General features: G+C 31.8%; 1 protein-coding gene across 1 annotated transcript in view; it reads right to left on the reverse strand.

The window, feature by feature from the left end:
* Positions 1-780: 780 nt before the first annotated feature.
* LOC145668636 (solute carrier family 7 member 14-like) overlaps positions 781-13,740 on the reverse strand; it is a 765,309-nt gene continuing 752,349 nt past the window's right edge. The window contains exons 10-11 of the mRNA XM_081736680.1: positions 9,436-9,563; positions 781-1,719 (exon numbers count right to left, since the gene is read on the reverse strand). Of these exons, the coding sequence (XP_081592806.1) occupies positions 1,562-1,719; positions 9,436-9,563 (286 nt within the window). The 3' untranslated portion in view covers positions 781-1,561. The remainder of the gene's footprint in view (positions 1,720-9,435; positions 9,564-13,740) is intronic.

Here is a 13,740-nt window from a genome sequence, read left to right on the forward strand (position 1 = left end):
TGCATTATCTGAGCTGTCTGCCAACGGTCGTTCAAAATCAATACCCCTACTCGTCGCCGAGTATTAGTGGTTTAAAAGACATACGTTTCCTTTGCTTCACCCTGTATAACTAAAATATTTACTGTCAAATGAAATGAAATGAAATGAGTGTTTATTCGTAGACAATCCCAATCGATCTTTGAAAATGTTAACTCTATCATTTCAAAGAGGTTGAATATTCGGCATAAATATTCAAATGCAAACTGATTAACAAATAAGTTATCATTTAAAAAATATTTTAGATTGTCGGCATATAGTGATACCATTTATTGGAACATGTTTTACTTCAAACAGAGTCAATAATCAGGTGATAAAATATGACAAAATTACACCGTAAGGCTTGTTTTTTGTTAAAATTCAAAACAACAAGATTCTGCTCATTTTTGATTTCCTAAAAACTGTATATATATATAATGAATATTATTAAAGGATTTGTCGTTGTATATATATATATAAGGTATATTTATCAACAACTCCTTTAATAATAGTCATGTATTAGATTGCATTATTGTGTAACATTAACTAAAGCAAAATCATAAATTCTTTGTGAAAATTTTGAAAATTTATGTTAAACTAAGTTTAGATTAATAATATTAGTAACTAAATTAGCACGTGAATGAAATTAATTTGAATATTTAACTACATTGCGGTATATGAATAAAACGTAGATTATTTTAACATTCAATGTCTAATTTTTATAATTGTTTATTTAGAATCATTATTTCAAAAATATCTTCGCGGTAAATTTATTTAACTTTAAAATAATTAATATCTATTTATAACAACATTTTTATTATCACTAATGCTTTTGACAAAAAGGCACAATTTTGATAGACTTAACTTTTGCGCATTTCTTTAAAATTTCGCTAGTGACTATGATTTCAGATAGTTTTGATAATTAATAATAGCTTTGTTCCGTGATTTTGAGAAGTATTGAGGTAGGACACATATAATAGAAAAGGAACTTTTTGTTATTATTTTTGATGCTAGTAAACACAGATTGTTAGGGTCTTTGATAAGTATATACAGATGTATACTACTAACAAATTTGATTTCAGAATAACTAAGCTGACTTTATTTGGCACTTTGGGATCGGATATTAATTTAACAGAAATATACGCAATAAATTTAAGAGGATTTAGAAGGTGAAATACTCAGCCTAAATATTTAAAATAAGAAAATGATTTATCAATAAGTAATCTTATTCTATTATAAGTTTCTCTGTTAGATTATAAGGTTGCATTTCTGATATAAAGTATACTAATCTATCACCTCCATATTGCAGAAGATCGATTTTACTATAACTATCCGTAATTGAAAGCGTAATTTATATAGTCGATTATTGTTTTAACAACTAATAAGTTTCTAATTCTTCTTTATACATTGTTATTCTATGCTAAAATTGTGGTACCTTGCGCGCGTACGGATCACTTGTGAAAAAAAAGGCATATGAGTGGATTTGTTAAAGTGATGGGACTAATCATCATGCATCTCACTTTAAGAGCTAACTATCTACGTTAAGTCAGTTGTTTTCGTAATAGTTGGGAAGGCCTCTATCTTGGTCGCTTTGTGTAGTAGTGTACATGGGTTCATTATCTGTAACTGTTAATTCTATTTGTTGGTCACTCTCGACTTCCAAACTGCTGTGTTTTATACCATAGTAGAAATAAACAGCCAGACCTAAAATGAAATTAAAAAAATAGTAAAATGGTAGTAAAAACAACTTCAAATGGAAGGCATACACATATATATCATACGATTGAATAAAAGTTTTATGTAAAGACGAAAAGAATATCTTTACTAAGTAACGTGTTTTTCGTAAACTCCGTCATGAGTCGCTAGATGGTTAGACCAGGACAAGAAAAGTATATTATGAGACTAGACATGGGACGTTACTTTTAAAAACCCTGGAAATTAATTATGGTATAAAAATAACAAAATTTCAATAATATATTTAGAAAGTTTTTGTCTTTGTTCTACTATCGTGCTTCGCGAGCCTGAAAGAGATATATTTATACTAATATACTTAAAGAGGTATACTAGGACTCGATAAATGAAAGCTTTTACATATAATTGCAATATTTTATAACAATAAATATGAAAAATCAGACATATGATAAACTTATCCGAACAAAAATAACATATTATAATGTTTGTACCTTCAATTAACCAATTAAGTAATGCAAAGTCTTTATCAAAAAGCGTTAAATGAACAAAATTCCACTAGCAAAAACCTTTCAACGAATAATTTTCCAACTATTAATTCAAAGAACATTTACGTCTGAATTGAATTCTAATATTTCTCTTTACATGCAGTATATGAAAACGGTAAGATAATACTCATACAATACAAAAATAAACACTAACTTAAAATAGTATTTGTACCAGATCTCATTCACCTCTCTTATTGAATTTTACAAACTATGCAATAAATACTTTCAATTTCACAATGAAAAACTTTTGAATAACAACATTTCTTAAAATTTAGAAACCTTGGTTTGCTAAATCGAGTTACAATTATACGTAATTTGATAGAATAGCAAGAACGCAGAACAGCCAGGCATACATGTTGCCATTTGTACAATTTTCTTTGAATGGCTTCACTGTTCTTGAGATGTGCATTCGAAGGTACCAGATTCAAAATTTTTCACCTGATGCGCTAAACTTAACAGGTTGTTCAGGCGGGTTTGCATAACCTCCAGGTTACACTTTCTAGGATTTTCTTTTCTTTTTCTTCCGTGTGCGTGGGTTTTCTCGGGGTTCTCCCGTTTCCTCCCACTTTCTTCATTCCACCATTTCATTCATTACTCATTATCACCGTCTCCTTTAGCCTAACCGGCATAACCGTGGGACGTAAAACTCAAAACTTCTTCTTTTCTTTTTCTTAATAGAGTGGTAAAATTACCACACGCAACAACTAAAAACAATTCGTATATTAATGACCACATTCAGTTTACATTCTGCACTCAAATATTTTATGTACTCATTTTTGTTGAATGTGATTCGAAGTTGAAATGTTATTCCATTTTTTGTCCCTAATACATATAATGTAAGGAATGATACATGATGCAAACTAAATCTATCTTTTATACCCTGGCCGGCGAACGATGATTTCTGACAGCTCAGCTCGCGAGGACTACTGAGGAGTGCGGTGTTGCCATGTGCTTCTCGCGCAAGGGAAGAATCGTCTGCTTCCTCGTTGAGGGTGAGTGAAAGTTTGGCAATGTGTGGTGGTTACCATGGAGACGCGACAGGTTGTGAGCCTAAGATTGGTTGACCTGCTGTCTTTTGCTCACTCACCGTGGCCTTGTGCGAAGCTGTCAGAAATCATTGTTCACCGGCCAGGGTATAGTATTGTAACGGAAGCGGTACCAAAAGTAGCAGTATTTCTACTTTTTTTTTTTACTATAGTAATAATAATTTCAAAGATAAAATGATGTAGTAGTAATGTAAAGAAAAATGTCCTAAATTCTTAACTTTAGACCATATCTGGCATATTCTTCACAAATACATTATCAAATAACTGTAGATGAGTTCCACAAGCTTGCGTGCACAGAGGGATAGGAAAGCAAACAGTAAAATTCTGGAGGTTATCACTATTCCCGATTGTTTTTATCGTCTTAACATTAAAGATGACATTTCTACCTTGTTTCTAATGATATTAAGTACTATGATTCGTATTCTGACTGACTAAAATATCTTTTGACTTTTAGAATATAAGTTTTGTTGTTTCTGCAATCAAATTATTTTGGTCAGAGGCTTTTACTATCAAATATTTTATCTAAAATGCTTTTTTAATTTAAATTAAACTCGTTATCATTATATGAATAAAATTAAGTTATAAACATAAAAAAGTAATTAAAATTGTAACAAGGTAATTTTAGTGATGAGATTAAATAGGAAATTCACAGTATGAATGAATGAAATTAATTCATATTATTACATACTAAAAAGCTTTGTAATTGCAGAAGGGCTTTTTCCCAGATGAGATGTAGTAGTCTAATCAAATTCAGTTTATAGTTCAAAGTTAATCTTCTCCAATGAAAATTATTTCTTTCCAAAAACTATCTGTTACTTAGCGGAGTGCGTGTTCTCCGTCCACTTTCAGAAAATACTAATACAGGATATACTTTTCTAAGGGTTTGATTTGACACATATCTATATAGTTAGTGATAACATATAACAACTTACTCTATCCAAATACACTGTAAGATTACTAAGCTGTTTCTGCAATTAATGTTGCTTTCGTCAGTACCTTTAAGAAACATATATGAGTTTTTCACGTCTAAGACAAGAGTTTAAACTTCATTATTTTTTCAACTAGGCACACGAAAAAAGTTGCAAATGAAATTCTAATTAGTAAAAAAAAAAGAAAAAAAAAAGAAAGAGAGAGAAAGAAAGGGTATCCCAAAGCTACTAACGATGACAACAGAAGTTGCTGAGACAGTTTACTGCTGTTAGAGTGCATTTGGAAGCAGTTAGTTGTTACATTTTTTTTTCTTTACTAATTATAATGGAAAATATATGAAACATTAATATCTTTATTTACTTATCTATCAATCCTCGGACTTTTGACCCTGTAAAACTTTTGATTTATGTTCTAATTCACGAGTCTTTCCAAAATCTCCTCTCTATCTGACTTTTCTTTAATTAAACCGAATCCGAAAATAGCACATTTACTTCATTTCATGTAAAATGCTAACCTACTAAAGAAATGAACAAAATGAATTCATTATTATATTTTCAAACATATTACTCCGCCTTTCTGAAATCGCAGCGTGATGATACGTCAACTACAGTTTCTCTAAGATAGCATTGAAGTTGTTAGTGAATATTGATTGAAATTTGTCTAGTGTTAGACATAAAGTGTTGCAGACTACTCTGCTTCCGTAAGAAATGAAGATAGTGTGCAATAACAGTCTGTGTCACTAATAGAGAATTTATACAATGTAGTATTTGAAGGTATGTAGTATCTAAATTGAAATTACGATCATAATAAGCAAAGTGATGATGGTTAGTACTCGGTAAAGTCGGAGGATCGTTGAGATCAGAGTGTAGAGCGTTTGTCATTGAGTAATATAAGAATAATGAGTACGGTCAGATGATTCGGATTCTTATTCGGATACAGATTACGAGTATAGTTACTACAATCTTTATATTGATGGAGGAAACAAGTTATCTTATATTGTTCTATCATTATGTCACCTTATAAACCCGTCTCTACAAGCTGAAGAATTCTCAAACAAACTAAAAAAAAGAAAACCGTAGAAAACAAAACAAAACAAAACAAACAAACAAAACAAAACAAACAAACAAAACAAACAAACAAAAAACTTGGCGTAACGGCTCATTTGTGAATCTAAGCCTGTTCCAGTGCCATCTACTAGCGATCGGCTGAACTACGTCCTGCCTAGGGGCGAGCACAGGGTTAGCGCGCTGCAACACCCGGTCTCTAACAGGTGAACCAGAAGTTTTCTAGACCTAGTGGCCGTCATGTCTTAATTTCACGCGAATCCCCAGTTTGCCTCACGACGCTGGGTGGATGCAGAAAATTGGAAAGACTGACCGGGAATCGAACCCGGGTCCACTTGGATATGAATCCAACGCTCTAACTACTAGACTACGGTGTCCTTTCCCTCCTCCCCGTAGTAAAACCAATATATAAATATGGAAAGGAAGACAAAACTAAATGCAAACTTTGAACCTGTTTCAGTCTTCTCAATGTGAGTAAAATACTAGAAAAATCCAGATGCATAGTTGCCATCAAGTTCCAACACGGTGCTCACTTCGAATATTCATATCTGCTTTTAAATCCTTTATTTCCGTTTTTTTTCCCCTTACAGCTATATCTCCGGATCTGATAAAGCATTAAGTGAAAGTACTTATAACATGCGTTTATTTGTGTGATTGTGATTATATTCTCACTATTTTCTAATAAGCAGCTTTTCATCAGTTTTTTTGGCACACTATGTGTGTAATTTAAAACCCTACTGCACACCCAAAAAGAAATTAACTGCTTCTTTTCTAAACCAAGTATTTTGCCAATACTAAAGCCAATACTTGCCAATACTAAAGCCAAGTATTTTGTACTTCTGACAGTAAAGAAACATTAACCACAGAACTGCAACAGCCTAACTAACCATCAAATAACGAGAAAGAATTATTGTTATCCTTTTAAATTTTCTATAAAGCATGTTTTATATTCCGTAATTTCCTAACTTTCTACTGGAATGATGGTTCTGTAATTCATTTTATATTAACTTATCTTCGGTGTTTTTCTGCACCAATCATACACCATATCCTTATTAATTCGATGGAAACATCTGGGCTTGGAAGTATGTCAGATGTCTGGGTTAGCAATGGTCAGGTGGTGACCACAGCGCCAGCCTGATGTTGGTGAGTGTTAGTGTAACCTCCGTATTGCGCGAGGAGCAGTAGAATGTTAGTGTGCACTGAACTGAACTGATGATGATAGTTTAAATGAGCGACCTTTCTCATATCCAAAGAGGGCAAGCGCTCGGTTATATAGTGCCAGCATGACGAAATTGGTAAGTGTGCTGGGTGGGTCGTGAGGAACATTGTCCAAGGTGATGGTGTTCTACAAAACTCACGGCAAGACCAGATCGACGAAGAGGAATAGCGATCAGGATAGAAACTCCAGTGGCAGGTCCCGCCAAGCATTAAAATGTACTGTCACTCAACATTGTCTTGCGATTGTGGTAAAAATGAGGAGGAATTCAAGAAAAACCTTCCATAGCTTGTATTGAGAGTCACAGTTCGCCGCGAGTTACATGGCATGGACGGGATGCACGGATGAAACCGCTGATTAGGCACGCTTTAGCATGACGTCAATGGTACTGCGAACATATAACATGGGCTGTGGGTGACGAAATGTGCGATATGGCGGATGAGCCACCGTTCACCTTATTTCCAGAAGCGACTCGTAAGAGAAGTCACACGAGTAAAAATTTAAGTTTTTCGCCTGAAAGTAGAAAGAACAAAACTTCCTTAATGTACTAATTGTTGTATGCAACAAGTAATACATTAAATAACCTTATTTTCTTAGTTTCAAGCGAAAAAAAATACCAGTGTGACTTCACTTACGAGCCCCCTCTGCTTATTTCAAACTACGGGCTGTGTTTATGTGTGTGAACATGCAAAGAAGAGTATGATCAGTAGTGTCTCTACTCAATCATGAAATATGGTGGTGGCTCTGTGATTATGGGTCACAATATCCAGATTTTCGGTGGGTTCTACGCTGATGCTTATCGATCGCATCACTGTCCGTTATTGCGTCGTCATTGCAGAGGACAACATGATCTTATGGAGAACGTGTTGTGTCCGGGTAATAACGCGATATTTCAAGTTAATAATGTGTCCATTCACATAGCTGGAGCTGTTGTGGTGTGGTTTGAGGAACCTTTTGATTCTCCAGATCTGAATATAATTTAACATCATCTTCGTTTTGGAGACAGAAAAACGGCATAAATTTCCATTTCTACTATCACTCATGCAACAGAGTGATGTACTGCACGTAAAATTATGTAATATTTCATTTTCTATCATTCATAACCCCTATGACTCCATATCACCTGACACCAGAGCTGTTCTAAGGGTGAAAGGTGGTCTGCAGAATAATCTGGTAAGTTACTTTTTTTTCAAATATTTCCTTTAAATTCATAAAGAGTTGCATATGTATGTTCCTATTGCCGACACCATATATTAAACACACAATCGACCCTCGGGTTATGAGCCCTCTTTCCGCGAACAAATCGGTATAACGAACAGGTTTTGTGATCAATTTTTCGCTCAGTTTACGAACAATATTTTGAGTATTGAACGCATGTACTTACAATTCCACGCGTCTAAAAGTGCTTTTGTACATTTACCGTAAGCATGAGAGTGCATGTGATCAAGAAATACTCCTACTTTTTGTTATTTTTTTCACTTGCACTTTTTGTGTTTTTAACAGAGGCGGATCCAAAAGGTAAAAACTGGAGAGGGGAGGGTAGCCAGAACGCAGACTATCATAGGTATATCATGAGTTTATAGTAAACTTTCAAAAATATGTAAATAATAGCTTAAATTATTTTTGTTATTCCAAAAATGGGGTCCCTAATTCCCCTCGGCCCCGGGCTGGATTCACCACTGGCTTACAAGCTCTCATATTGTTTTGTTTAATTCATTGTTATTTCCTTCTAAAAGGATAATGTTATTTCCGTTTTATATGCTTCCGCACAGGAAACGCTTAAAAATAAAAATAAATAAAAAAATGAAACAAAGAAACAGAAATACATACAGTACTATGTTTCTGAAGCTAGAACGGATTCATTGTAGCTATTTACGTTAATTTTAATGAATATCGGCTTACGAATACTTCAGTTCACAAGCAGAGTTACGGAACGAATTAGGTTTGTAACCCGACGGTCCACCCTTATATATATATATATATATATATATATATATATATATATATATATATATGCAGACTGTACATTGGTAATAGCATACAAATAATATACTTTTTTCCTTTCTTTTCTCGGTTACCAAAAAATTACCAACTCTTGGATTTTGTGACCGTGGGGACTTTCAATTGGTAAGACGTTAACAATAAAGTCACAAAATTTGTAAACATTTGAGAGGAATCCACTCTGCATAAAGTGTGTGTGTAGTGATTTGTAAGTAGAGGACATTAAAGTATAGGTTGATGGCACTCTTTTTTAAAAAATACTAAGAGGTTATGGTCCTTAATAAGAACCATAACACAATGTTTACATATTTAAAAGAAGTTAAGATAAACATGTAATGTGATTTTGAAGTATACTACTATCAAAAATTACATTCTAAATAGGTTTTAGCTCCTCTCGAAAATGGATTTTAAAAAATTGAGGTAAGTGTTCTTCTATCGGCGTCTGAATTCCGAATTTATCACAATCTTCGTAAGTACAAGTACTTATATTAATGTACAGTCTTTAATGTGATATGAGAATCTTCATTCGTTAAGAAATACTAGCAAGTTCTCATGTTATAAACCTTCCAGGCCCGTTATTAAAAAAATAAATAAATAAATAAATAAAATAAAATAAAAAAAAGTAGGATGAGCCTGAGATTTGATTCTCACTGTCTACACATTATACTCCACAAGTAGAATTAGTTTTTCAGACCTAACGTCAAAAGAGAACAAGCGGAGTCTCTAACACCCAATTAACTAAGAGTCTGAATTTCTTATATTATAAGATGTATTGAATTAAATTAAATATTGCAAGTATTTGATTAGATCAGTGGATATATATTGACTAAAAGGAACACATATATTGACTAAATAAATTATGATGCGATCATAATGATTATAAGCTTTGTACACATTAAAGAATAAGCTAGGAATAAGCTTCTTACCTATTATCATCCAAATAGTGAATCTTACTAAAGTAAGGATGGATAATTTAAAAATGAGATAAATATTAACCATAACAGCAACTGCCGGAACAAAAGGAAGACCAGGGGTCATAAACAACAACGTTTTCCTGAAAAAGAGAATAGTAATCAGTTCAATGTACCAATTTTAATAACTTCTAATTAACTTTATTTATTTATTATAAGTTAAAGGGAAAAATCAACCCTAAAATGGAAATGTTTATACCAATAATATTTTTCCTCTTATCTGTTTTCTTTGAACATATGCGAAGATACCACAGAGTTACCCTTTTAGGACTTTCTGGGCATGTCATAGGATAGTGGAAATTTTTACCATGCGATTTTCTACAAAAAATTTCGAAAACAAAAACACAATTTTCAAGTAAAAAAAAAAAAACAAAAATTGTGTAATAGTTTAAATGTTTTCAGTTTCGAGGTTTGTTATTAAATAACATTTTACTTGTACATTTTCATCCATTTTGAATTCCGTTTTTCAAAAATAAATTTTGATTGAAGATTCATTACGATAAGTAATTTCCTCTTAACAATAGTTTCGGCCTCGATCTCTGAAGTTACAGACAATACTTCCAATTACTTACACTTGCTATTAGTAATTACCGATTAGCGTGTGCATACCTAAAGAATAAAATCAACATAGTTCCTATGATCTTATTGAGGTTCATACAAAAGTGAAATCAGCGAGATCGTATAGTACATTTTAAAAGCTTTGTGCTACACCATTGTTTTTCAAAAAAATGAGTTTTCATTTCAAGTTTTCACAGGAATCAGCTCTGCAATTTTTGTTCTCATCTTTCGTCAACTATACTCACACTTAAGTGCAAAACGAAAGAAGTAAATGATATGACAGTAAGTTACCCAGCTCTACCGAGGAAGGTACCAAGAGCTAACGAAATTATTTAGAATAGAACTTTCAATTCTAGTTGTAGTAAGAGGGTAAATGTTAAACTTATTTTACCATGCTTGTCCTCATACGTGAAATTATACTTATAACACTACTTTATAGCCTACTAATTTAATAATATAATATACTATATAACTTTCTAAAATTTACCTATCTTTATCTCATTTTTCTTATCCTCTTTTAGCCTTTAAGTAGGCGCGCCTTATTTCGTATTGTAAGTAGGCATGCAGGAGTATCAGATAACTCTTTTAATCACTTTCTTTCCTTTACTTACCAATGACAACTTCGGAGAAATCTTTTTTTTCTTCTCTTTTTTTTTAAGGGTAATTATTATATAATTTGCCCTTAAATGTATCATTAGCAAAACTTAAAATTTTAATAACTTCTATTCTAAAAATCAAAACATCGAATTTTTGTTACGTTTTCTCTGTTTCTTGATTAAGGCACGACTAAAGTAACGTAGGAAAATTATATTACGTTAAAAATACAAGAATCCGAGAATTACTGGTTCTACACGTACATATATATGGAATTAAGAAAGAGTAATGAAAACATATATTTGAATGTTTTTAAGAACATAATTTTACTAAAATTTCAGTTATCAAAATATGGCAGGCCCATTTTCATTTTAAAACATAGCAGTCAAATAAAACAATTTTGCACAGATTCTATCTTGTTTGTCAAAGTTTTAGAAAGCTGTTCCATATCACTGATCCAAATTCTACTTTTGGTCTTACAAGTGATTCCTATAAATATACATACGTTTTATTTCCCTGAAATACAGACCAATGTTTAAAAATAAAACGTACTCTTCCTTCTGGAACCTTGTACAATAGAATTTATGTGGTAACAAAATTTTAACTGTCAAATTTAATACTTAGATCTTTAATAATATTTATTTTCTCTATTTGTACACCATTGACTTCGTATTTATTGACATAACATTAGGTTTTGTTTGTGTATGTCATAAATTTCGTATTTCTACGATTAATTTTTAGTAAATTGTTTCTACATCACGTATTTTCTGCATCTAAGTTTTGGTGTAGTGAAAAATTATCGTACTCATTGTTAACTAATCTGAACAACTTCATATCGTTAGCATATAACAGAATGTTAAAGTATTTGATTTTTCTGGCAGATAATTTAAAAATAAGGAAAATAAAAGAAACCCTAAAGACGACTCTTGCAGTACCCCATTTTTTACATAGGCTACACTAGAATATGCAGGCCCAATTTTAATTTTGTGTGTTTTTGACAAATAGCTTTCAAATCAGCGAATATACAAACCAATATTCGATAACTTGCTAATAAGAATTTTATGATTAAGAGAATTAAAAGCTTTTTGAAATATCTATGTACATTATATCGACTTGCAATTAATTCTTCAGTGTGTAGTAGGTAAAGCCTGTAAAATGGATTAGATTTTTTACAATTGATTTGCCCTTATAAAACCATATTAAGACTCCTTTATGATATTTCTTACACTAAAATATATATGTTTATGTATAGTTAGTTCAAATATCTTGGAGAATGCGTTGACAAGATTTATGGGCCTATAGTTGCTGGCATTTTGTCTACTATCTGATTTATGTATCGTTACACATATATGTAATGACACGAATATATTTGCCAAACTAGTTGAAAGTTTAGTTACATAAGTTTTTATTACATAATAAGGAAAATTATTTGGACCTGGGGTGCTGTTCGGTTTAATTATTACAATGGCTTACCATTACATCTAATTCAGCAACGGTAGGAGTTTCGATTAGCGCACTATTACGAACAATATTTTGAGCCACTAAGCCTAAGTTAAAAGCTTCATAAAACATACTCTTAAATGCCTCAGCAATTTCGGGAATGTCTTGAATTAGCATACCATTGTAATTGTTTCCCTTGGGACTTATCTACTGTCAGATTTCTTAAAAATGTTCCAAAAATATGAGCTGTTCTTATAGATATAAGCTTGAATAATAAGATATTCTTGCTTCACTATATTTCTTTTTAACAATTTTTCTTAGATTTGAGTGTCTCTGAGACCATACAAAATCATTGGTTCCTTTGACTTTGGTTATAATAATAATAATAATAATAATAATAATAATAATAATAATAATAATAATAATAATAATAATAATAATAATAATAATAATAATAATAATAATAATAATAAGGAAGAAACTGATATGTGACTACCATTTAAATATAATTATAGAAAAGGTTTTTCATGATTATTCTAAACTACTTTGGGAAAATTATCCCCCGCAATCCTAACTAATCTCGTGAGAGATAGATCCGAAAATGAATAGTTTTCTGTGAAAAAAGATTCAAGAAACTGAAACAGATCCTAGGGACTTGAAAAAGCATGAAACAACAGACATATACAAGGTTAAACATAATCTGAAAAGAAGCAAACATTTGCTGAAAGAAATAAAGGCTAGTGGGGAAAACATTAAATTTTCATATTGTTTGAAATTTGAACAGCAATATCATTCTGTGGATGTTTTATATATAATAAACTAGCAGCGTTCACCCCGCTTCGCTGGGGTCACCCCGGAACGCAATAAACTTTGTTACTTAGATAATTTTTACTTTTTCGCTTTCAAGTGATATGATAAAAACCATAGAAGATTGCAGTAAATGTTAACATTATATCGCCTGTCATTTATGTTAACCCGCCGAGTGACACGGTCATGTGGGTTGCATATAAATACGGTTAGATTTAGCTATGATGAGCTAACAAAGGATTTCTACGTTATGGACACTTGAATGGTCAATTATCTCAAGACACTGGTAATTGAAAATTAAAGTGATATGATAAAAACCATCTAGGGTCCAAATCTTAATAACCCCCCAAAAATGAAAGAAATTGGTTCAGCCGTATTAGCGTGATGAGCTAACAAAGGATTTGTACGTTCTCTTTTATATATATAGATATATCGCTCAATATGTAGATAGTATAAAGAAATGGTTATGCCCAATATTTGTGTCTGATAACTGCTTTTATATAATTTTTAAAATCTTAATTTCGTTAGTAAGCATAATGTTATTTGCATGTTTTATTTTTTAAGTTTTTTAGAAACTAAAATTTCATTTTATATTGTATAGTTTGAATTAAGTATAGTTTGGATTAAGATTAATAATTCAAAGTAAAATTAAGTACATTTTTAAACATAATGAAATATTGATTTTGAAATTATCTTCTGGGAATTTAAAAAAAAGTCAAGAACGGGTGTCAAAATCAATTTATCTAGTTGTGGCTCCGGGCATAGGACATTTTACTTTGCTTATAAATGCTGGGAAACAAATTATTATTCATGATTTTGTGTAAGACTTTGTGCCTCTAGCGAGGACTAAAGCCGGGACAA

The sequence above is a fragment of the Thermobia domestica genome, chromosome 13, assembly GCF_964235325.1.
Source record: "Thermobia domestica chromosome 13, izTheDome1.hap1.1, whole genome shotgun sequence".
NCBI lineage: Eukaryota > Metazoa > Arthropoda > Insecta > Zygentoma > Lepismatidae > Thermobia > Thermobia domestica.